The following is a 23,999-nucleotide window of genomic DNA, read 5'->3' as shown; positions in this document are numbered from 1 at the left end:
TGATGAAATTTACATATTTACTGAAAATATTATTCTGGCCATTAAATGGGGCATGATGTTTAATTGTTCTTGGCATTTGTCATGAATATTCAGAATTCTAGGTGCTATTGCATGTATTGTTGGCCCTAGCTCTAACATGGCTGTGTGGATGGTGCTGAGGAGGAGGGACAGAATCAGAAAATCCTGTCTTTCTTCTTTCTTTCTCTTTCTTTTTATTCTATGCATCATATAACAACTGCAAATTGATCAAGCACCCACATGCAGAATGAATTGTTCTCAACAGCTCTGCTTTCCCACTTTCCTAGCAACACTTTTGGAATTACATAAGGGTGAGATTTGCAGCTGAAAAACAAAACAGCCTCAGTGTACTTGGCTTGCATCTCTGCTATATCTGCTCTTTCCTACATTGTCATTGTTTCAGTTTACTGAACCTCCACCTGTGAATGAGTCACATCTAATTGTAATTGGTTTGGCAGCTCATGCTGCTATCTCACAGTGGGCTGATCTGTACATCATCCAAATGTGAAGAGCCTTCATTCTCATTCTCTCTCTCTCTCTCTCTCTCTCTCTCTCTCTCTCTCTCTCTCTCTCTCTCTCTCTCTCTCTCTCTCTCTCTCTCTCTCTCTCTCTCTCTCTCTCTCTCTCTCTCTCTCTCTCTCTCTCTCTCTCTCTCTCCCCTATAGACAAATCAAGGAAAGAAATTAAGAGGTCACACCCTAGGCTCTGGTCTGTGTCACCTCCACAGCACACACAGTCATGTCACAGCGAAGGCCTTCTGTGGCACAAGGGCTGAGAAACTGGGCTGTCTATGGATGTTTTGCAGAATTGTATGTTTAAAATATTATTATTTGCTGTTAATTTTGTGGGCTGCTGGATTTATGAATAGTTTAATCATTTGCTCATGGGAATGCTTTGAATTACAGGGGAATAGAAAAAGTCCTTCCTCTATAGAGACTGAATGTGCTACCATAGTAATCGCTAGCTAAAGACACACTTTCCTCGGACCCCCACACTGGGCGGGACAGATTGGCTCGAGATGCCCGGATCAGCGGCTCGACCCCTAGGTGCCTGATGTGGGTGGCCGTTGGTTCCCGGCCGGTGCCTTGCCTGGCGGCCTGTGGCCCCGCTGCTCTTGATCCCAGGGACTGCATCTCTCTCTCCACCACTGTGTTTTCACCATGGCCACTCGCACCTGATGCCACATCCATCATCCGCTCACCTGCAGAAGTAATATAATAGAAGAAAAAAGTGCTTTAAAAAACCTAAATCTCTTTACGTTTTATGTCACAGAGCTGCTGAATGTGGATTCTTACTGAACTGTAGTTTAAATTAGATGCTCATTCCAATAGAATATAGTTTTAACAGGAGATCATATTGTGATCTGTGTGACAGTTTGCATGATGCTTTTACCTTATTTGTTTTTGAGTTATTTCTCTGTAACAAGACAAGCTGTATTTTTTATGTTGTTGTTGTTGGTGGTGGTTTTTTTTTGTTTAACTGGGTAGAAATTTAAAATTGTTGGCATATAGTTTAAGTATGTAATGAATAAAACTCTTTTTCATTTTATCGGAACCATTGGAATCGTAACAATAATACACCCTACAGTTATCCCAACAGTTAACAGCAACACAGCTTGTCAATCCTTATTATTAAGTTCAACCATTATTTAATAATTATGGCCATGGCAGAGGATAGTGAGATCTATTTCTCAGTCAGTTATTTATCATTTATTATGTTGTATGCAACCATTCTGGAAGCCCTGGTCAAATTGTGTTCAAGTGAAAACAACTAAACATAACCTCTGCAGGAAACTATTTAACAATTAAGAATTTAACAGAAGAAAATTAATTAGTAATTGTGGCTAATTAGAAACTTACTGTATTTGTTTTGGCAATTATCTCACCTTCACAAATCTTTTCATAGGCACTACTAATTCAGTATTTATTCTTGTTTAATGTATTTTCACCCACGTATGTCAAATTAAAAGATATTCTTTGGCTATCTTGCAGGATCCTTACTGTACTGTTTTTCTGGCTTGTTCACCTTGATGCTTCATTGCATTTTAATCACAGAACCGCATACTGTACATTCACTATTTTGTAGTATAAATAAATGTAATAGCATTATGTTAGCAAACACATTAAGCTGCTAAACTGCTATATTATTAAATGTCTTAAAAGTTTTAAATCGACTCATTTAACTTTCCAGTTTACTGCATGGACCCGTGTCCTTATATAATTGCAGATTGGCAGTTTAAAATGTGACTGTGTTAGGTTTAAATATGGAGCAGCGATGTAACTATTGACTGAGAAATCTTCTTTTATCACTGTAGTATACAATTAAATTGTGGTATATCTTAATTCCGGCCTCCAGTGAAAGACTCAAGGTATTTTGCATGAAAATGGAAAGATATAATATGCAAATATTCAATGGTAGCAATTTTAACAATTTGAATACACTCTAGTTTATTATAACGACACCAGCAATAAAAGCCTTTTATGCCTGCTTAGATGCCTGCTTAGGACCAATAAGAAAATGGCATTTAATCCAAACTAGGCTATGTCATTTTATCTAATCCCTGAGAATTGGATTGCTTGGATTACATGCAATTTGAGGCAGTGACAACCAGGTGCATGACATTTCCAGCAGGCTCTGTGGGAGACTGCGTGCCCTCAACAGGAATCGGTTCTCTCACAGCCTGGTTCGTTGCGGTGGGCAGATGCAGCTTGATGCAGGCAAAAACGGGAGCAATTTAAAGGGCAAACATCCTTCATATTCACAGAGACAAAGCCTCCACCCACCGATCCACCATCCTAATGCATCAAATCAATCCGATATGCATCACTCCACAGGAAATCTCAATGCATGACACGTTTATTCCCTTCATATTTCTTTGCCTGTAAATTGTGGGTGTTCATTATCGAGACAGGCTTGAGAGGCAGTTTTCATAGCAGTCGGTGTTAGATAGTGTGGAGACAATACAGCCCATCACTCAATATTGTGCTTACTAGATGAAAGCCATTTGTCAGAAAAAGAACAAATCTAATGTAATTGTTTACTAAAAAAACATACCTGATTATATACTACAATTCACCAGCTTGCATAGAAATACAGATAAAAAGTATCTACTGTATCCATGACCTATTTTATTTTGGTTTGAGAATGCAATTTTTTTCCCTTTAATACTGTAATGTAATAAATACATTTCCCTCCATCTGAAAGAGCCCCAAATGTACACCCACTTCCTCTCACCGGGGGCTGCTGGGAAAGCTTTTCTCATAACGTACAATGACAGCAGAAAGTGCCACTGCCAAGATCCTGCGAAGTGACTGAAAAGAATGGCAGAATAAGCTTCTTGCTTCTTACTGCTGTCCTCGTAAACATGTAAGCACTCTTTCTCTTTTGAGATTAACACTGTTGGTATCAGCAGTATAAGTCTGTTAAAAACGTTACAGATCGCAGAGAAGCCGGATACCTCTGCACCTGCTGAGATTTAAGAGGTGGTTGATTTAAGAATTTGCCAAAAATATAGGTATTTTTATGCTGTAACTGATTTGTACTGGAATGCAGATATTAAAGACTAAGTAAAGAATAAAACACAACAGGGTGCGCTGACATAAGTAACTAATCAACCAATATGGAGTGTTTTATTTCGCTTATACCACAGCAATTCACCACCATTATATACAGTATTAGTGTACTGTATACTGTAGTTACATTTAATGTATACGTACATCATCTAAATGTTATTCTTTTGGAATTTCTGCAAAAGACGGTAGCTCCTGTTGTCACTTAAAAGACTTCCCTTACCAGCCTCAACCCTGAAGTTAGACCAAATAAGACCAAAAAAAAATTAATGCCCATCACCTATCTAAGAAAAGTCCTGAAAACTGAAGGTTTTTTTTTTTAAACCTTTTTTAAAGACTTCTTTAATGTGTTAAACAAATGTCTATATAGCACCAGCTTCTAAAATACTGCAACATTTACTCATTTTAAATTCTTAAACAATTTAAACACTTTAGAAAACCAACCTCTTATGTGTTCAATATTTAAGCGTCTGCCAGACAAATCCTTGTGAATTAGCAGTTACTATAGAAACGATATCATATTAGAATGAGCGCATTAATATTAACCTGTGATTTTGTCTTAAGCCAGAACAAATATCTGAGCCTCTGTTGTAGAAAATGAATCAACAACCAAACAGATTCAAGAATACAGCATGTCTGTGAATATGAGATATGGATACAAATACATATGTAAACTATAGAGTTAAAAAATAATGTTTTTGACAAAGTTGGACTTTTTTTTCATGTTTTCTTCATTCACAAGTTTCAGTATAATCAAATGATCTCCGAAAGGCTGGTTCATTTGTAGTGAGAGAACAATCCAAAGCTCAAAGCTAGACCTTATTTGAAAAAGCGAGTCATAACGATCATCATTATTATTGTTACTGATATCTTAGTAAGAATATTAAAAAACTAGCCAAACCTCAAATCTGTTACAGCTCAAACAGATAGCTAAAAAACAGATAGCTAAAAAAAAATTATTCAACTATTAATATTTTAACACACACTATTTTATTCTACACTAAACAATCAATCAGCAAAGTTTAGCATAAAAATTATAGTTATTTCTTGTGGGAATAACTTTTTGATTCAGTTCCAGACTATGGAAATGCAGCATGAATAACTCAGTCTAGGTTTTTGAGGCATGTGTGAGACACAGTGATGTCTTGGATATTTTATATTGCTTTAGGGTTTTAAGGATTCTGTGGGTTAATCTAAGTGTGCGGAGAAGATCGATTGAGGCTAACACATCTAACGCCAAGCAGGGAGATAAAAAAAAAAATACAATTTATAAGATTTTCAATCTCAGCAAGTCATATTTTTGGCTCTGAGATAAAACATAAAATAGTGAAGTAAATAAGATGACAAAGTGAATAAAGCAGGAACAGCGACCGGACAACAGATCAAAATAGATAAATGACATTGAATTTCTCCCTGAAAATGTGACAAACTGTGAAGATCTCACAATGAACATAGAAGAAATTCATGTGTGTACTTGATTGTTATGCATTTCTTTTTCTTGTGCGAAGCTGCTTTTGTTTTTCAGTCTGTTTATTTTTATTTTGTTCGAAATATGTCATATTTTCCCCTTCCTTTTTGTTTGTTTGCTTTAAATCCCATTTAAGTACATTTGCTGTTTTCCAGGCTGGGTATTGCAAATAAGAATCTGTATTTGTAATGACTTATCAGGTTAAATTAAAGGCTAAATAAAAAATTTAATAAATGATAAATGTGTGTGTCTATTGTGATTTGAAGAGGTGCTATGAGGTGGGCTGTGTGTGAAGAACAGAACTGAACAATGCTGTTGGGAAAAAGGGTGTAATTACCTGCAGGGACCCGCTGGGAGGTCTCATCTGGATCGCCTCTGCCTCCGTCTTTGGTCTCCATCCGAGGATCGGCTGCTTCGTCCTCCGTGGTTTCAGAGTCTGCGGGGTGAAAAAAAACAAGCCAATCACAATGAAATCTAAAACCTGCCAGTCTGAAATGATGACTGCAATCAAGCAGGAAAATAGCTCCAACAAATAAAATTAACTGCACAGCTGAGGCTGCTTTGTGTTCCTGTGTGAGATTTCTCTATATGTTTTCATAGTTTAGCAAGAGGAACATAGAACAGAACCAAATAATGAACAGAATGAATTTCCAAAGTGACATGCATGTATGTGTGTGTGTGTGTGTGTGTGTGTGTGTGTGTGTGTGTGTGTGTGTGTGTGTGTGTGTGTGTGTGTGTGTGTGTGTATGTGTATGTGTGTATGTATGTGTGTGTGTATGTATGTGTATGTATGTATGTATGTATGTATGTATGTATGTGTGTGTGTGTGTATGTATGTGTGTGTGTATGTATGTATGTGTATGTATGTATGTTTGTATGTATGTGTGTGTGTGTATGTATGTATGTATGTATGTGTGTGTGTGTATGTATGTATGTATGTATGTATGTATGTATGTATGTATGTATGTATGTATGTATGTATGTATGTATGTATGTATGTATGTATGTATGTATGTATATAAAAAAAACAGGTCCTCATTAGCAACCGAGTGACGTAATGAAAGGATACAATGGACAAACACCTACAATGAGACAGAAGGTTTAAAAAGGTGCAAAAGTGAGAAAAAGGCATTACCATAACTCTGTTTCCTGCACGAGCGAAATACTTCGCTTCCGTAGCGGCAGAGAGGAGAGGAAAACAGGAATGCACTGTTACTATAGAAACCATTCCCACCCCCAGTGAATCAGTTACACACACTCCCAATCCCTGATTATTTATTTATTTATTTATTTATTTACAAAAAAAGTGCTGAACATGCATTTATTTCCTAACAACTCTTGTCACCGATCGCCTTCATGCTGACACGTAGGAGTTTGCATCATTTGCAACATTTCTTAGTTTGGTTTATATTGCATAGGGAGGCTCATCTTTTACAAACATCTCCCAGTAGGAAGTGGGGATGTTGTTCAAATCACGCTTCAGAAATATGACTAAAAAGTGACACATTCATCATTCCAGTCCTCCTAATACACACATTTGTCTTGTAAATGATAAAGCATTTCTACTCAAACATCCACTTCATGATGAGGTATTTCAAAGGAAAAGACCACAATGTAGTGCAGTGTTAGTCAATCATCGCCTGCAACACTGTCTGTGTACGCTGAGAGCACATACGACAAAATAATAAACTGCTACTGTGCTTTTATTGTCTCCTATAAAGTTTTAGAAGAATCGTTCCAATACCATGAGCTTTAAAGGAGCAAAGAGTCTGAGAGCAGATAACATGCAAGTCATTGTGCAAAATTATTCAGAATTCGTTATTATTTCAGCCGCGTATGTGTCAGCTAAATTGAGGTATTGTCAGTTTTCACTTAATCAGAGCTTTCTCTCACAGATGCCAGAATTTTCTACATTGCATGGCTGCCTCTCTCAGAGGTCTGATGAGAGACGAGAGTAAGCAGAGAGAGTAGACGAGAGAGAGAGAGAGAAGAGAAGAGAGGAGAAGAGAGAGGATAGAGAGAGCAGGGCAAGAGAGAAGAAGAGAGAGGAGAGAGCGAACGAAGAGAGAGGAGAGAGAGGAGCGAGAGGTGGAGAGAGAGAGACAGATAACGGAGGAGAGATGGGATAGAATTAGATGAGAGCGAGCGGTTAGAGGAGAGTGCGCTTCCGCGATCTCTATAGAATTCTAGCGGTATCTATCTCTGTCTCTCTCTCCTTTCTCTCCTTACTCTCTTCGTCTCTCTCTCTCTCTCTCTCTCTCTCTCTCTCTCTCTCTCTCTCTCTCTCTCTCTCTCACACACACACACACACACACACAAACACAGACACCACAGATGCACTAACATAATAATCCCATCCCCATAACATCACATACAACACAAATGAAAAATGATAATTCAATCCAACCAAAAACAGATTTATTAAAAATACATAAAACATCAATCAAATTCTGTGACATTTCATAAAATAACACAAACATGGTCAGCAATGAGATGAAGGATGCTTGCTGGAGAAACTGTATACTGTACATAGTGAAGCTCATTTTGGTAGGAAGAAGACTGAATTATTCTGAATCGTCTCGTTATCTGCTGTGTATCTGTAGTATAATGGTGCGTAATGACAGACGGTTAAATAGAGGCTTTCTAGCACTATTAAATATTCGTTCGGGTGTCTGTGCTCATATATCACAGTTTATTGTAAAACCTTCAACTGAAGAAGAAGAAGAAGAAGAAGAAGAAGAAGAAGAAGAAGAAGAAGAAGAAGAAGAAGAAGAAGAAGAAGAAGAAGAAGAAGATGAGGAAGACTTGCTTGATATGCAAGACTCGATACTCTATTCGGATTTCACTTCTTTCTATTGATTATCATTCCTTTTAGTAAAAAGATTGTATGAGTGTGATAATATTTTGGAGTCAATGTCATTATAGTTAGACTTTGAGCTTGATCTTAAATATATACTAGAATAAAACAACAACCTCAGATGCTTTTTTCCCCCATTCTCTGACTGAGCCAGCTCATCAGCTCATTATCAAGGTCTTCATGAGCTCCACCAGGTATGTTTTGGTTGCTGATGTAGAAATATAAACAAATGTATACAACTAGGACTGTTGGGTAATTTTACTCAAGGTTGTTGTGTGTGTTTTTATACTTTTAAGTATTTAATATTTCTAGCTGAAAGGCATCCTCAATCTCAGATGCAAACCAGACTACGGTCACTGACAGACTTTGTGATTGAGTAAAATCTCTTTTTGTAATAACCTGTTATCTATAAAACCAAACACACCATGGGTAAACCGGCCAAATGTTCGGTTTGAGTGTCCGGTTTTCTGAAATAAAGAGAGAGAGAGAGAGAGAGAGAGAGAGAGAGAGAGAGAGAGAGAGAGAGAGAGAGAGAGAGAGAGAGAGAGAGAGAGAGAGAGAGAGAGAGAGAGAGAGCATTTCAGTGAACACAGTTCAACCTTCAGAATATCAAAATGTTTATATAAATAATGACAAATCAGCTTATTGAATAAACAAGCACATGCACACATACACAGAAAAAGTGTCTGGGTTAACACAAAGCTTTGCATAAGTATTCACCCCCTCTGAAATGATCTGCTATTTATAGTGTAGCAACCCTGGATCTGAAATTGACTTATTTCAAATCTTTTAACACAATAATAAACAAAATACTGGTTTGATGAATTTTCTACCTGACCTGATTTTCATGATGCTTTTTATTTAACTATGTTCTCTAGGAAGAAGTATATTTATGTTGAGAACATGAGACTTGAACTGCGCAAACTCTTTTACACCATTCAATTATTTATGTGAATTATGTTGGAAACTTGGCATCAGAACTAATTTAGGAGTTTTGCATCAGCGAGGTTGAATAATTATTCACCCACAACTTCTGTTTTTTAATTTGTAAAATACTTTCAGTATTTCGGGTTGTGAATACTTAAGCAAGTTCTTTTAAGAAATTAGTCTTAAATAATTTCTTTTAAAGAAAAGGAAAATTTTCAAGCAGATCCACCATAAAGAGCGTGGCTTACACTTTGTTGTGGGTCTGTCATATTGTCCTATTAGCCTAGATTCAAATGTGAAAGTGGGGCAGTTGGTGACCAATATGGGTTGATATTTGGACCATCTACACCTACACTGTCTCTTAAAATATGCATGATCTGACTACATCTAAACATCCTTAATTCTTGCAATTTAAAAAGTCTGGAGATGGAACACTCTCAGAAATATTAAGAAACAACCCTTTCTTGTTGCCCAGCAACCATCAAGGGTACATCATCCGTAGCTTTAATATGCATCTTTTACTTGAAATCGTGTTTATAGTGTAGTGTGAGCCTAAAATGGACCGTACTTATTTTTTAGTGCAAAGCTTTATTAGTACATGGATCTTTCCATGAGTAAATGATTCGATCTAAAAGTACAAAACCGCTTAATGGTACAACCCCACGGACAAGGAACAGTACTATCTAACGTACCGGGACAGTCAAGCATCCTTTTTCTGGGAGTTTAGTTGACTGGGTGTACTGACAGGATCCTAAATTATTTGAATGATCGTCTGTCTGTTTTTATCTTGCTTGGCTACATCAGATATGCGGTTTGTGGCATATCATTCTTCTTTTATTTTAGTGCATTGTGTATCCTGCCTCTTCAATTTTCCTGTCTAATACCAATTTAAGGCAATAAATAAGGTGATACTGAGGTTGTGGCTGAGGCTGAGGGATACGGAGGCTGGGATCGGTAAGCCTCCTGTCACTTCCAATTCATTAGCCATAGCGCAAGAGATGCATTCGCAATGCCTGTGGCATCCGAGATTTCTGCCCTTCTCCCCAGAATAAGGTTAACTAATAGCATTAGTTATGGATGGTATCTGTCACAGTGGCAGAAGCTTATGGATGGAGCGGCAGTGCTAGAGGGCATTACGAGAAGAAGGAAAGGAAGGTAAGATTAAAATCAGGAGTCATACATCAAACACAGAAATAAGAGCAACAAGGTGCGTAATGCAGTTTGTTTGTTGTTGCTCTTTTTTTGGGGGGGTTGAGACATCTCTAGAATGTTCCTCCTTTAACACATCCTGACATGTGGCTCATCAGGAATTTTGACCACTGTACAATATTTTCTTTTGTCTAGTGAGTGAGTAGACACGAAGGCCTGACACATCTAGCGTATTTGGATGGACATTTATGAGATTTTAAATTCTCTAAATATTTAATTAAGTTGGGATTCATAGTGATTTTCTCCAAAGTAATTTTTCATTATCTTCCATGTTTAGCATCTTTATAAGAGGGAAAATCGGAGTAGCACTCAAGTGAACGAGTACTGTAGCATGCATAATACACGAGAGCCATTGTTCTGGCACCTTGACTAGTCCAATCTGTGAACAAATAATGACATGCTACAAAGTGTGAAAATGGCAAATGATGGTGAGTCAGATCATAATGTGGAAAATACAAAGGCGCATGATTTTCAGATTGTAGATTGCTTTTATTTTGAATTCTAATGCATGTAAGATCATGTGTATGGGGAAGAGACTTGTGCAGTTTGTTAAAGTAAAAGATACATTTTTATGCTTTTAGATTAAGTACTAGTATTTGTCGGTGTTAAATACTGGAAACATCATCATGCCTTGGTGTAATGATGTAGTGGTGATGTGCGAGATTGGCATTATGTATGACATAAGCATTGTATCTCTGATTCATGCTTTTCTCAAATTTCTCCTTGTCCCAAGACGTTCTGAAAACCCCTTTTTATCAGAGAACGACTAGCTCCTGTTACATTTTCCAAGCTAACACCCTTACAGTGAACACAGCCAAAGACAGACATGCTCAGCTAGCTGAGAGCTGGCTGCCCAGCGAGGATCTCCAGCCTGCCATCTGTGCCATGAAGAACACAGCCATGCTTGCCTTTCTGGGTCAGATACGAGTAAACAGGCCATGCCCACTATATGGTGTTGACATTCAGTCACTGAGTAATAGAATGCACTAGGGAAATGAATTTTGGCTAATTATGTATTGTAGAAATACATCCCAAAATATGCAGTAAACTATTGAGCTGCTATAATTGGGAGGGAAACCTGAATAGTGCAAACAAGATGAGGATGAAAAGTCGAACAGGCTGTTAGCCAAATAAATAAAGAAAAGAAAATTAGCTTTGGGGTTTAGTTGGTAAATCAGTGGACCGTATGATGGTGGGCATATTGAACGTCAAGACAAAATAGCATGCAACTAATTTAATTATTTAGCTCATTGCTGAGTATATTGTTTCCTGGCTTATTAGCATTAATTTTGCCTGTTGTGTGTTTTTTTTTTCCATTCTGTTTATTTTTCTACATTTTTTTAAACGGTATATTCTCTTTAATTGCATTTGATCTATTTGAATAAATAAACAGGGGGTTTTCTGCAGAGCTGTGATTCTGGACTGCTTCTCAATAGGGATGCATTTGTATTTATATCGATATTGGTATCAGGTATCCCTTCGCTACAGTGCTTATTTCATACATACTCAAAATAAATGCTCTGATATGAGCCTCTGTCATAATGTGAAACTCTTTGACGCAATCCTAGTGTACATTGTCCTTGTCCTGCTAATTTAGAGACAGCATGAATTGACAGGGACATATTTCATAATTAATGACACCAATCAAAGCAAAGCAAACTGTACACTCTACTCTATGAATCATCAAGAGGAGGAACTAAAGCATCTTCTTACTATACAAGAAACCTGATAAAACATCTTAAAACAAAACTCAGCGTAAGGGATTTGTTAATAGCAGCACACAGCAGCAGAGGAATGTTGCAGCAAATATTAACTAGGTGAGACAAATGTTTACAGATAATGCTAGATGGGTAAAAAGAACAGCCTTGCCCAATATGATTTCCTTGATGATCTTTTGGATTATAAAATGTACTTTTTTTTACTTTGCTGAAGCTCTTCTTTACGCAACCCAACTTGATCTAGCTAGTGTGTAATTCATTCAAAATTAGCTAGCTAATGTTGTAAAGAATGAGCCTTGTATAAAACATGTATAGACACATCTATATTTGAAATTCATGGCCATAAATACAAACTTTTATTCCTTAATTCGAAGTACTCATGTCATTATGAGTGAACAGATATCGATTCTATCATTTACAGCACTTGGCAGACACCCTTATCCAGAGCGACTTACATTATCTAATTTTCATACAACTGAGGGTTAAGAGCCTGCAACTGAGGGTTAAGAGCCTCGCTCAGGGGTCCAACAGTGGCAGCTTGGTGGACCTTGGATCAAACTCACAAACTTCGGATTGGTAGCCCCACACCTTAACCACTAGGCTACCACATGCCCACAATGCATCTGAACCTCATAAACATGATGTGTTTCATATTAATGACACTTTTTTTTCTTAATCTGAATCAACCAGCAACTTGTTCAAGAGCTCCAGTATCACAGGAATCACAGTGAACAGCAGAGCTGGTAAATGATGCTAAATCCTTATGGCCTCTGATCACTTGTTAAAAATGATCATTCCAGGTGCACATTTATACTACAGGTGCATAAATAGCTCTAAGTCTCAGGCGTGTGATGTCTCAGTGTATAAATTCGGCCGCCTAAGCCCTGTAAGCCATTTCATTTTTGTCCAACCAACTTTCGTCACACACACAGCTGCCGTGTGGTAAATGAGTCACTTCACACTTTGGAGTGCACGTCCCCCGCAGTCACCCAGGGTGCTTACTCATTGTGGTTGAGCTCAATTCAGCAGCTGAAGTTAGCAATGGACGCCAGACTCTCGCTCATACTGTATCACACCCTCTCCCTACACTTATCACACACTGTTGTTCTTTATGGAGCGCATACTGGCTTTGATTATACCAGTAGGATTATTAACAGTTTATCAAAGCCAAATGTGTACATTTTGGTTAAATCACCGATAGGGTGTGGGATCTAGCTCATAGCTCATTGACATGTTTATTTTTTAACTAAATTGATTGGACCAAAGGTGGCAGGTTGTTTTTTTATTTAAAAAAAGGCTCATGCTTATTGGACATCAGTGGGTTTATCTGTAGATCCTTACAGATTTTATGTAGAATATCTGATTTTGCCAATAATTCAAAATGTTTATCTTTATTTCTCAGCATTCAGTAACCATTAGCGGTAATCTGATAATAAGAGAATTCTGACTACATGAGTCTGACATTTATGAGTCAGTAATTGGATTTCTTTGTAATTAAATGACAGATGTATGCTCTAGTCTCAGTAATTCACCAAAAACCAAGTAATGGTTAGATTTATAATAGAACTCTCCTGGCACAGTTCTTTAAATATTAATGGTAAACTTGTGTTTAAGCTTTTTTTTTTACTGTTTCAAATTTCATATAAGGCTCTTCAAAGCATTATTTATATATAGTCAAAATCTGCTATATCAGGATCTTATAATCCAATTAATAAATATCAAAGTATGCTGTTCAGCCAGATATTTAAAATTCAGCTTTGAATATATGTAGGATATTTAAATAATCTTGTAACAATTTTTTAAAATCTGATTACTAAGACTGTAATAATATTGGGCATTTAAGTACAATTAATATTCCTATAATAGTGGAAACACTAACATCGCTACATCAGTAGGTAACACGGATGACTGGATTTAATAAAGCTCCAATCATTATTACCACCAGCAAATGTGAAATGAAGATGCTATTGGTATTCTACTTCACAAAAGCTGCAAAATATCTGTGGTGTCTTCGCTATTCCTGTCTCTTCACCTCATCCTTTCTCCACCTGTCTGCCTCCGTCTGCAGTCTAAAGATCCAATTATCTCTCCTTTTCACCCACCCCCTATTCCCTCCTCTGCTCTCCTCTTTCCATCACACCCGCTTTCCCACTGATTTCCATTAGCCCAGAGAGCCGAGGAAAAAAGGGTGCGTGTCACGTTTGCACGTTTCACCTGCGAAACGTGGAGGTGAAACGTTGTCAAGAAAAGATAAAAGTGTGAAAAAATCAATCCCTTCAGTTTTGGAAGATAAACAATAAAGCTGAAGATAAAGTGTCTTGTTTTGCTCTCAATCTATCCTGTATTTGTTTGCTGACTTGTAGTGTGGCATGGACAGAGTTTTCCCCTGTCTATGTAATATTGATCTAACACTAGAGCAAAGAGAAGAGTGCCTTCATGGATCCTTTGATAACAGAACAAAAGAATGACTGATAATGCATTGAGTCCAAGTCACAACTGGGAAATGAAGTAATAGATCACTAAAATAAGGTTAGATGACTAGGTTATAAATTACTACTGCCTTGGTAAATGTCATTATTTCCTATAGATAACACACTGTCTATTATAATTGTTTGATTTAAATAAAAATATAATTTGCTAAAAAAAATAACAATCATGTTGCTCTTACAGTGCAAGCAATTTTACATTATTACTCTTCGACCTGTAATAACCTACATGCTGATTGGCCATATGTTACTCCCTTTCTGTGATGGTCCTTAAAAATGAAAAACCCTTATAAATACCCAATGCTTATATCATTTGTAATTTATTATTACAAATGATAAAAAAATTTATAAATCCTAGCGAAATTCTTCAATTAATGCATGATTTCCTAATGAATTTTCTCCTTGCTGCTAGAAACCTCCATATTCCAAGGCACGCATGTTTTTGAGTAACAAGGAAACCCTTTTATGGTCGATTGAACAGGGCAGACCCATAAAAAGCTACAAGCTCTCATTATCCTACTGCCCGTCATACAAAAGAAAAATAACAAATAGCATTTTTAGTGAAATGCGATCATGTACGTGTTGTCACTTTGTTTACAGATGAAGGGTGGGGCTCATCAGTCACTATATTATTGTGGTGTATCCACATAAAATGAACTAAAACTAGGGCAGAGGTTAGGCAGACTACACACACTAAATGACAAACATGGCACATATGGGTTAAGCTGTGACACCAAAACACTTATAAGTTAAAGAAATAGAGAGGAAGTTTAAAGGAACAAGCATGCAGGACTGACCTGGAAGCGTTTTTTGGACCAGATTTTCTTCATTGTCTGTAGTAATCCTGGTCTTCTGTTATGTTTGGGGGAGTCCGGGGTTTCTGAGACCTGGGGATTCACGGTTATACCTGGTGCTGACCCGATCACATCAATAAAAGCATAACCAGGATCCAGTGTCGATCAGAGGCGAATTGTCACTTGAGAGAAGATACGAGTTGCTCTCAGTGGGCTGGTGGAAATACCATTTGGTTCTGAGAGAAAAACATTTTTTAAGTGTTTCTGTCCTTTTCTCAGAACTTGCGTCCTTCTCTAGTTAACACTAAAAAACATGAGATCGCACAAAAGACTGGACCATCTTCCAGTTTAGGATGCAGAAATCACTGCTCAGAAAGAAAAGAATAATAGTAACAATGATAATAATAATAATAATTGTAACCAATGGCACTGCCTGCTTTCCTCTAAAGCTCCTGAGAGATGTAATGTTCAGGAGTCCCACTCAAGCTGAGTGGCGTCAAAGCTGGGACTAAACCATCAACACTGAGCACAGCGACATGTATAATCAACACAGGAGAGCCTGCTCAGACAATAGAAGCACCAGAGAGAGAGAGAGAGAGAGAGAGAGAGAGAGAGAGAGAGAGAGAGAGAGAGAGAGAGAGAGAGAGAGAGAGTGAGGGGGGAGGGATAGATAGCGTACGTGCAATCCTACCCTGCTTTACAGAGAAAGAGAGAGAGATAAACAGAGAGAGGGAGAGAATGAGTCAGCCCTAAAGAGAGCGTCATGGAGAGATGCAGACTGGAAAAGCATTTCGTTCTTCTGTCTTCATTATTTTTCTTTATACCCCTCCCGTCTCTCCCCTGCATCCTCCTCAATTGCTAATCCAAGCGAGGCTGTATGTGTGTGTGTGTGTGTGTGTGTGTGTGTGTGTGTGTGTGTGTGTGTGTGAGTGAGAGAGAGAGAGTGAGAGAGAGAGAGAGAGAGAGAGAGAGAGAGAGAGAGAGAGAGAGAGAGAGAGAGAGAGAGAGAGAGAGAGAGAGAGAGAGAGATCTGCACTCCCAGCCCATGTTATATGCTCAGGACCAGTGCCCATTATGTCCCAGCAGCCTCTAGGCAATAATCATGTTTTGTGTAGCAATCTGCAGTGGCAGTTTTTACCAATGCGTCAGGTTTAACATATTTTCCTTCTCTTCTCTGTGATGAGCCCACACAGAAAAAAGATTCATTTAGCACTGATTGTTCCACTGAAGGGAACCTTTAAAGGTTCTGTGTAGACTACAACTGATTGTTTCTATTAGAAAGAGTTTTTAGTTTTAAGCTTTTGCTATTTCGTAAATGGTTCAAGCTACAAACACTTCAGGAATACTAGAGGGGTTGAATCTGAACAAAAATATGGACAAGGTGATGGGGAAATGAGGTCATGGGCCACTAATGACCCGATTTAGGCATTAAATGAGTAAGAGCCGTGTTTGGGTTCGACCCTAATGCACCAGCATCCCCTGTTAGAGATAGATAGATACTTTAGATACTTTTTTTGATCTTAGAGGAAATTCAAAATGATTCAAAGTAAAATAATTTAGAAAGAAAAGGACCCCTAATTATTGCAAGAACCTGTCAAGATACATTAGGTTCTTAGTTTTTTTATATACATTTTACCTTAAATTATTTTTCCAATTTTCTTTTTTTTAAAAACTAAATAAAATATGAAACAACATAGAATGTTGCAGTGATAATTTTGCATACTGAATACAAGTTTTATATATATATACTTATATTTATATATACATTTTTACAATTACATTTTTTTTTTCATTTTGTATGTGTGGGTTCTTATGTAGATCTACAGTACAGCTTGTTTTTCTGTATCAGAAAGAGCTCCAAGCAGAACATCTACAGCATGCAAAGAAGCATTAAATATCCAAATCCTTAAGGAACATTTATTTCTAATCTTAGTAGTTAAAAAACAAAACAAAATCTAGTTCAATCTAGAAATCTAAAGGCACTCTGGAGAATTTTTAAACAATCTGTATACAACCTTAGCAGTGAGAGTTTCCCAGTCAGAGAGAGTTTAGAGTAGAATGCCTTGAGGTGAGGAAGCAAGTAACTAAGCAACTATCCAAAGAAGCCATGAGCAAAGGATTTCTTTTCCCAAAAAGTGTAAGTTTTGTTCCACTTATATTCAAAAATGAGATGCAAAAAAATAGAAGGGTTTATTTGAAGAACATCAATATGTCATTCCTCTAAAGCTCAGTCTTCCTTACTCCCACATCTACTTCAACTCACACTCCTATATTTCCTTTATCTTCTTCCTCTATAAACTTCCCACCGCTGGTGTTACACTCAGCCTCAGCTCACAATGCTAGCAGATCAGACGAAGTTCATTTAATTACATTTTGATGAAAATGTCTTTTAGGTCACTACAAAGATAACTACAAAAAAAAAAAAAAAAGTCATTTCTACAAATTATAATATCTTAAAACAAATCAATGATATATTTTAAAAAATATATTATTAAGCCTATTTCTAGCCATATTTTACTATTGTAAAATCATATTTATTTTGATTCTTTTTATAAATGAATGCATAAAATAACCAGTGAACAGAAAAAGAAACATCTAGAAAAACATTTAATAATCTTTGGTTTGTTTTTATCTTTTTATAATAAATACTAAATCGTTTTGACTTTTTTGCTTGTACTTTTGCAATATAGATTTAAATTTTATTTTTAAAGTCCAAAAAACCCTGAATATTAATTCACTGAATATTAATTCATTTGTTATTGTAATCAATTTCTACATGTGCAAACTATCATTTTTGTTCCATTAATAATGAACTAATAAAAAAATACACATTGCAAAAAAACACTTAGCAAGTAAAAATTGTATTTGTTTATTTATAAATCTTGAAAGAACCTTGTTCTATTAACAAATATTTAGCATTAGCATATTTCTCAAAAAAAGCTAAATAATCTTGCAAAAGAAAAGCTTAAAATGAGTGATAAAAAAACACAAAACCGATTTAAAAATATTCTCTCATCTTATAATAGGTAATACTAAATACATATAAGTAGATTCAAGATATTTTTACTTGCTAAGATATAAGTTTTTGCAGTGTGAGAAGTATCTATGGCAATATATTTTAAATACATTGGATTATTTCCTATTTCCCAAATACTGTGCACGTCTATTAGCAGTGAAACAATTCAGATCACTGATGTGATTATATATTGTGTACTGAGCAAAGAAAACACACAGTATTAAAAAAAATCAGTGTGTCTAAATGAATAAGCCAAGAAAACGTATCCATGTTTTTCTTCATGGTCGGAGATCTGCTCATGAAGTTTGTGTATAACAGAGAAAACTGATTGGTTTTGTCAGTAAAATGCGTTTTTCTCCTGCAACGCTGCTTCTATAGCGTTTAATTATGCCCTGGATATACACCGTGCTCGGTTTTCCAGCACACACCTGCTGCCTGATCGAGTGCATCTAAGTTCTGCACAGACAATCCACAGGAGAAAATTACAACAGAAAAGAGTGTGAACACATGAGCGGAATGAATAATGAGAACGTCCAGTTGAGTTTAAATCCGATACTACTGTAGCTTTTTGGCCAAAATTGTGTTTTTCCTGCTTAATCTTGAACCAACTACAAGAGACTGCAAGAAAATAACATGAAAAGCTTGTCTTGTCTTTCAGCAAAGATCTGTTTTATCTTTGGTACGCTAAAGTACTATATAGAGTACATCCAAAATTAGCAAAACATAAAAATGAGCTACGTGATAGCGTGTTACAGTGTCCAGTAGAAGCCATAAATCGGTCATATTTTCCATTTTATTGCTGAGGTCTCAGTCTTATTGTATTGTCTTGAGTAAGCTGGGACAAAATTACATTCTAGGTCAAATTTATTATCTTATTTCACTTTATCGTTGTCAGTAACCATTTTTTCCTAGTCAGGGTAAATTGAGACAATTTACAGTTTTGTGAGTTAAGACAAAAGCTAAGAACAAAAGACCAGATGAACATGCACAACTCCACACAGTCAGTAAGTGGAGCTCAGGATTAGATATTGGAGCTGTGAGGCACCAGCAATACACACTGTGCCACCATATGGTTTTATTTTTGCTTAACAACTTCAAGAAACTCAAACTGTTCTTACACGTCTTAGTTTTTCACTAAACTTTGTATTGTGATTTCAAGGCATCTCTGTCTAACATATGGAATACTTCCTGATGACTTTTCACAACACTGTAAACATACATCTCTGTACATGTTATTTCATTCAATTCAGTTCAATTTATTTGCATAGCTCCTTATTGGCAACAGAATAACTTTAAAATTCAAAATGAAGTTAGTATTTATCTCTTAATACTACTTCTTTATATCTGTTATGTTTGTTATCGGTCAGTATTATTGTGGCTCGGCTCTATTCTCCTGGGAGTCAAATATTTTGAGAACATGGAGGAAATCCAAATGGATTACCATGGAAGGAAATCTTTAAACACCCCCATCCGATTTTCTGAACAAGATCTGCTCCACAGTACACACAGTACTGAGTTGCAATATTCAAAATATGTACCAATATTGCATGAAAAAATATAGCCTATCTATGTATAATGTATGTTTGTCTGACTAACTAGCAAGACAGACCAATAAGTACATCTAGACCAAGAGGACATCTAGTCATCGACTGCCACTGGCCATTTTTAAATCTTTTTAAACACCGTTTTATTCTCATGCAAACCGATTCTTGTTTTCTATCACAAAACACTGATGCCACAACAAACCAAGGTCTCCATATGCCATAGTCAGAACTCAATCCACACATCATTGAGCAGCTAACAGCCCAGATCTTACAGGATCAGCAGATACACATTTTATGTGTGGCAGTGGAAGACAGAGAAGCCTTTTACTGTACTTAATAGTGTGTTACCAGTGCAATCAACTTCTTCCGAAATCTTTTCAGGAACCTAAGGTACATTTACAGTGGATGGAATAGCATTAATTGTTTGGAACTGGAATTTTTTTCGCCATTTTAAAGCCTGCAATTATCATCTTTTTCTTAGAGAAGCAGTGCAGCATGTACAGAAAAGTCTCTTTTTTCCCCACTGAGTCAAAAGTATTATGTAATCACAGTAAGCTGCAAAAAATATACTGTACTTATATTCAAAGAAAATCTGATATCTTGACAGGGAAACTATTAGGGTTGAGGAATACATTATATCCAGAGGTCCCATTGATAGCATAATAATAATAATCAGGTTTAAACATAAAACACACTTAAAAGCAGATATGCAGCTGGATTTGTGATTTAGGAAATAATTTATGTGGTTCACATTTCTCAACTGGTTAGTTTCATTAAAAATAAATAAAACCTTTTGCCCTTTGATAATTTGTAAAAAAAATATCTACATAATTAGAGACCAGACTTGGGGGTGGAAAACGGAGGTAGTTCATATTGTGAAATAATCTCAACACAACTGTCACCGATAAACTTCATGTCTTATCATCCGGTGAAGGCGGGGGAATGGGATCTATGCAAACGACTTCTACAGATTTGAGCTCCACTTCCGCAGCACCCAAACCTTCAGAGAGTTCAAGGTGAGAAGCAACATCCGAAACCACACCCGCTTCCGGTAATACCTTCTGTTTTACGAGCTCAGTGCACAATACCTCTAATCTTTCTCTTAAGTGCAGTACGAGGAACGGCGATATCAAAGAAATCAGCAATAAGCAATAAATCACCCTTACGGCACTTTAGCATGCGTGGGCGCGATCGCAAATTTCTCCAATTCAAATCCCAATGACATCATTCAACCTAACTACCTCCCACACAAAGTAAAAAAATCCCCGGCAAATAACAAGTAGAAAAAAATTAACAAGGTTCGTAGGTGAAGACGAGCCCCCAATTTCATGTTACGCCCCGTCTAGGGGTGAGGGCGAAACATGAACGGGAACGAGAAACCAGGGGTAGCTGAATGAACAACATTTTAATAGGAAAACAAGTGTACAAGCGGGGGTATGTCTTCAGGAGCCGACAAGGCCAAAATAACAAACAAAACAGCTATTTATTGCAACCTTTAACTTCCCTACTAAACAAAAGAAAAAGAAAATACAAATCATTCCCTATCTCCCTAAACATAAACACAATCAAGAAAAGTTACCAAACAAAATGGCATCAGTCTCCCTACCTCCCCAAGAATACTATGTACGACTATATACAGATTAGCAAACAAGTCCAAACAAGGGAAATCCAGAAACAAAGTGAAAAGAAAAGGCAGGAGTCAGTATTAACAGGGAATGCTAAGAATATAAATACACAGAACAATTCACAAAACTAGTTAGCAAGAAAACAAGTAACCGCAGCAAATAAGCCAAAAAAGCTAAACAGGAAGTGGAGGTGGAGGCTTTTATGGGCCAGAGGGAGTCAGCTGACCAGTAGGGCGTGGCACCAGGTAAACCTCAGGAACCAATCAGGGTTTATCCTGCACAGAAACAAAAACACCTCCAAAAAACAGAAAACAAATAGAAAAGGATGTAACACTTGGCTAGAAAGAAATCATCCTCAGCCATGCTTCTTAATACCCTTCTGTATATTTTTAATGACCATGACCAAGGGTGGTGCTGTTGCACTTAATAGTCCTGAATAATCCACCTCTAGTCATTTGTTGCAACAAATACTATAATATTATATATATACATATATATATATATATATATATATATATATATATATATATATATATATATATATGTAGTAAAAAAGTGAAATGTTGTACCGATGTTAAAAACGTTTCCTGTTGCAAACCTTGTTTATACCAGTTGACCTTGCTTGAAAGAAAGTGAGCACTGCTGAGATGTCTTATTACATTCCAAGCAATACTGGATGTCAGGGGTTAAAAACCTCAGTTCTGAACACAGCTTTTTCAGTCAAGCTAAAAACACATCAGAACTGAACAGACCAGGTCTGAGGAACAGTGATTACTGGGCTCAGGAGGATTGGAAACCAGTGTAGGAAACAAAAATGTGAACTGACAGGAAGGCTAACATGACTGTACTGAAAAAACACTACCCTGCTGACCCAAACACCTCTATCTTTTATTCCATCCTCTATTCCTGGACCTTTTCTATCACTCAAAGAGAGAAAGAAAGAGAAATTGCTAATTATTTGGAGCATTCCTCCTGACCGATTTCTATATAACCCAGGTGCAGATCACAGCTTTGAGCTCTAGCTGAACAAGTGCCATGCAGCCGGGGATGGCACATTTATGTAGCTTACACCTGTCATATATTTGCACTCGGGAGACAGAAAAAGAATGCTAAAACTCTTGATCTGGGTCACTCCAGCCAAGCCTATTGCTTTTGTTCTATGGCGTGGGAGAAGATTAACAATCGCTGTCATTGTGAGTCGAAGTGCTGATGAGCTGATGCATCTACGTTTGTTCTTTTTACATAACTGTATGCTGTATGAATTCGGAATAGTCAAAATAGCTCCGGATTTAAGTTAAAGAAGTAAAAAGACACCCACATAAGTACAGAGCATAACAAAAAAAAAACTAAAATACACTGCAGGCTTCACCTTATTAGCATGGTGGTGCTGTGGTACAAATGTGAAGAAACAAAGTGCTGGGGAAATTGGCCATGGCAAATGAGAAAATTAAAAAAAAAAATTCAAAGAGCTAACTACCTCTAGCTTTATGAGAGCACTGAAAAATTAGAGGGAGAATGAGAGACAGGAAGAGGGAAAGAGATGCCTCTGAGATCAGACTGTTTGGAAATTGACTCATTACTCAAATCCTGGATGCATCTGCTGAGGAAACCAACCAAATAAACCCTTCACTGGCAGCCTGGGATCAATGACAGTAAGATGGTATGATTAATTGCTGAAGTTGACCTTGACCTTGACCTTGATCTTAGTGCTGCATTCGACACTATAGACCACAACATTCTTCTAGATCGCTTACAAAATTACACAGGTATTCATGGACAGGCTTTAAGTTGGTTTAGATCCTACCTGCCTGATCGATACCATTTTGTAGAATTAAATGGTGAATCCTCCAGTTTATTACCAGTTAATTATGGGGTCCCTCAAGGATCGGTTCTAGGACCTCTACTTTTCTCGATATACATGCTTCCATTAGGGAACATTATTAGAAGACATGGGATTAGTTTCCATTGTTATGCTGACGATACACAGTTATATATCTCATCAAAACCAGATGAAATAGCCACAGTGTCCAAATTAACACAATGCCTTAGATAAAAGACGATGAATTGCAATTTTCTGTTGTTAAACTCCGATAAGACAGAAATACTACTTATAGGTCCAAAAACCAGTGCACATAAACTCTAACAATTTAACTTCCATTTAGAGGGATGTACTGTTACTAGTAGCTCGATAGTAAAAGACCTCGGTGTTATATTAGACAGTAACTTGTCTTTTAAAAATCATATCGCCCAAATACTACCAAAACAGCCTTCTTCCACCTTAGAAACATTGCCAAGCTGAGAAACATCCTGTCTGTATCTGATGCTGAGAAGCTAGTTCATGCGTTCATGACCTCTAGACTGGACTATTGTAATGCATTACTAGGTGGTTGTCCTGCATCTTTAATAAATAGGTTACAGTTAGTACAAAATGCAGCTGCCAGAGTTCTCACTAGGACAAGAAAGTATGACCATATAACCCCAATTTTATCATCTCTACACTGGCTACCTGTTAAGTATAGAATTGACTACAAACTGCTGCTACTTACGTACAGTACAAGGCTATTAATGGTTTAGCTCCCATGTATCTAACTAGTCTTCTAACACGTTACAATCCTTCACGCTCTCTGAGATCACAAAACTCAGGACTTCTGGTAGTTCGCAGAATATCTGTCTACTAAAGGTGGTAGAGCATCCTATAATATCATGCACCAGTACATCAGACCTGCACATTTTTATGAACAGCAGATATGTTAATCCCTCTCCACTGC

The 23,999-nt window shown here is 37.0% G+C and overlaps 1 protein-coding gene across 7 annotated transcripts in view; it reads right to left on the bottom strand.

The window, feature by feature from the left end:
- The window catches only part of spegb (striated muscle enriched protein kinase b), an 89,135-nt gene that overhangs the window by 40,416 nt on the left and 24,720 nt on the right, over positions 1–23,999 (bottom strand). Inside the window, exons 1-5 of one of the 7 annotated variants that reach the window (XM_047814846.1) lie at positions 15,050–15,628; positions 8,312–8,379; positions 6,191–6,225; positions 5,393–5,491; positions 1,108–1,219 (exon numbers count right to left, since the gene is read on the bottom strand). In XM_047814846.1, coding sequence (XP_047670802.1) covers positions 1,108–1,219; positions 5,393–5,491; positions 6,191–6,225; positions 8,312–8,379; positions 15,050–15,082 — 347 coding nt within the window. In that variant the 5' untranslated portion in view covers positions 15,083–15,628. Of the gene's footprint in view, positions 1–1,107; positions 1,220–5,392; positions 5,492–6,190; positions 6,226–8,311; positions 8,380–15,049; positions 15,629–23,999 lie in introns of those variants that run through there. The other 6 variants (XM_047814847.1, XM_047814850.1, XM_047814849.1 and 3 more) reach the window with 6 other exon arrangements.

The sequence above is a fragment of the Tachysurus fulvidraco genome, chromosome 6, assembly GCF_022655615.1.
Source record: "Tachysurus fulvidraco isolate hzauxx_2018 chromosome 6, HZAU_PFXX_2.0, whole genome shotgun sequence".
Lineage (NCBI taxonomy): Eukaryota > Metazoa > Chordata > Actinopteri > Siluriformes > Bagridae > Tachysurus > Tachysurus fulvidraco.
The sequence above is the reverse complement of the archived record's forward strand: the minus strand, read 5'-3'. Positions and strand labels throughout refer to the sequence as shown.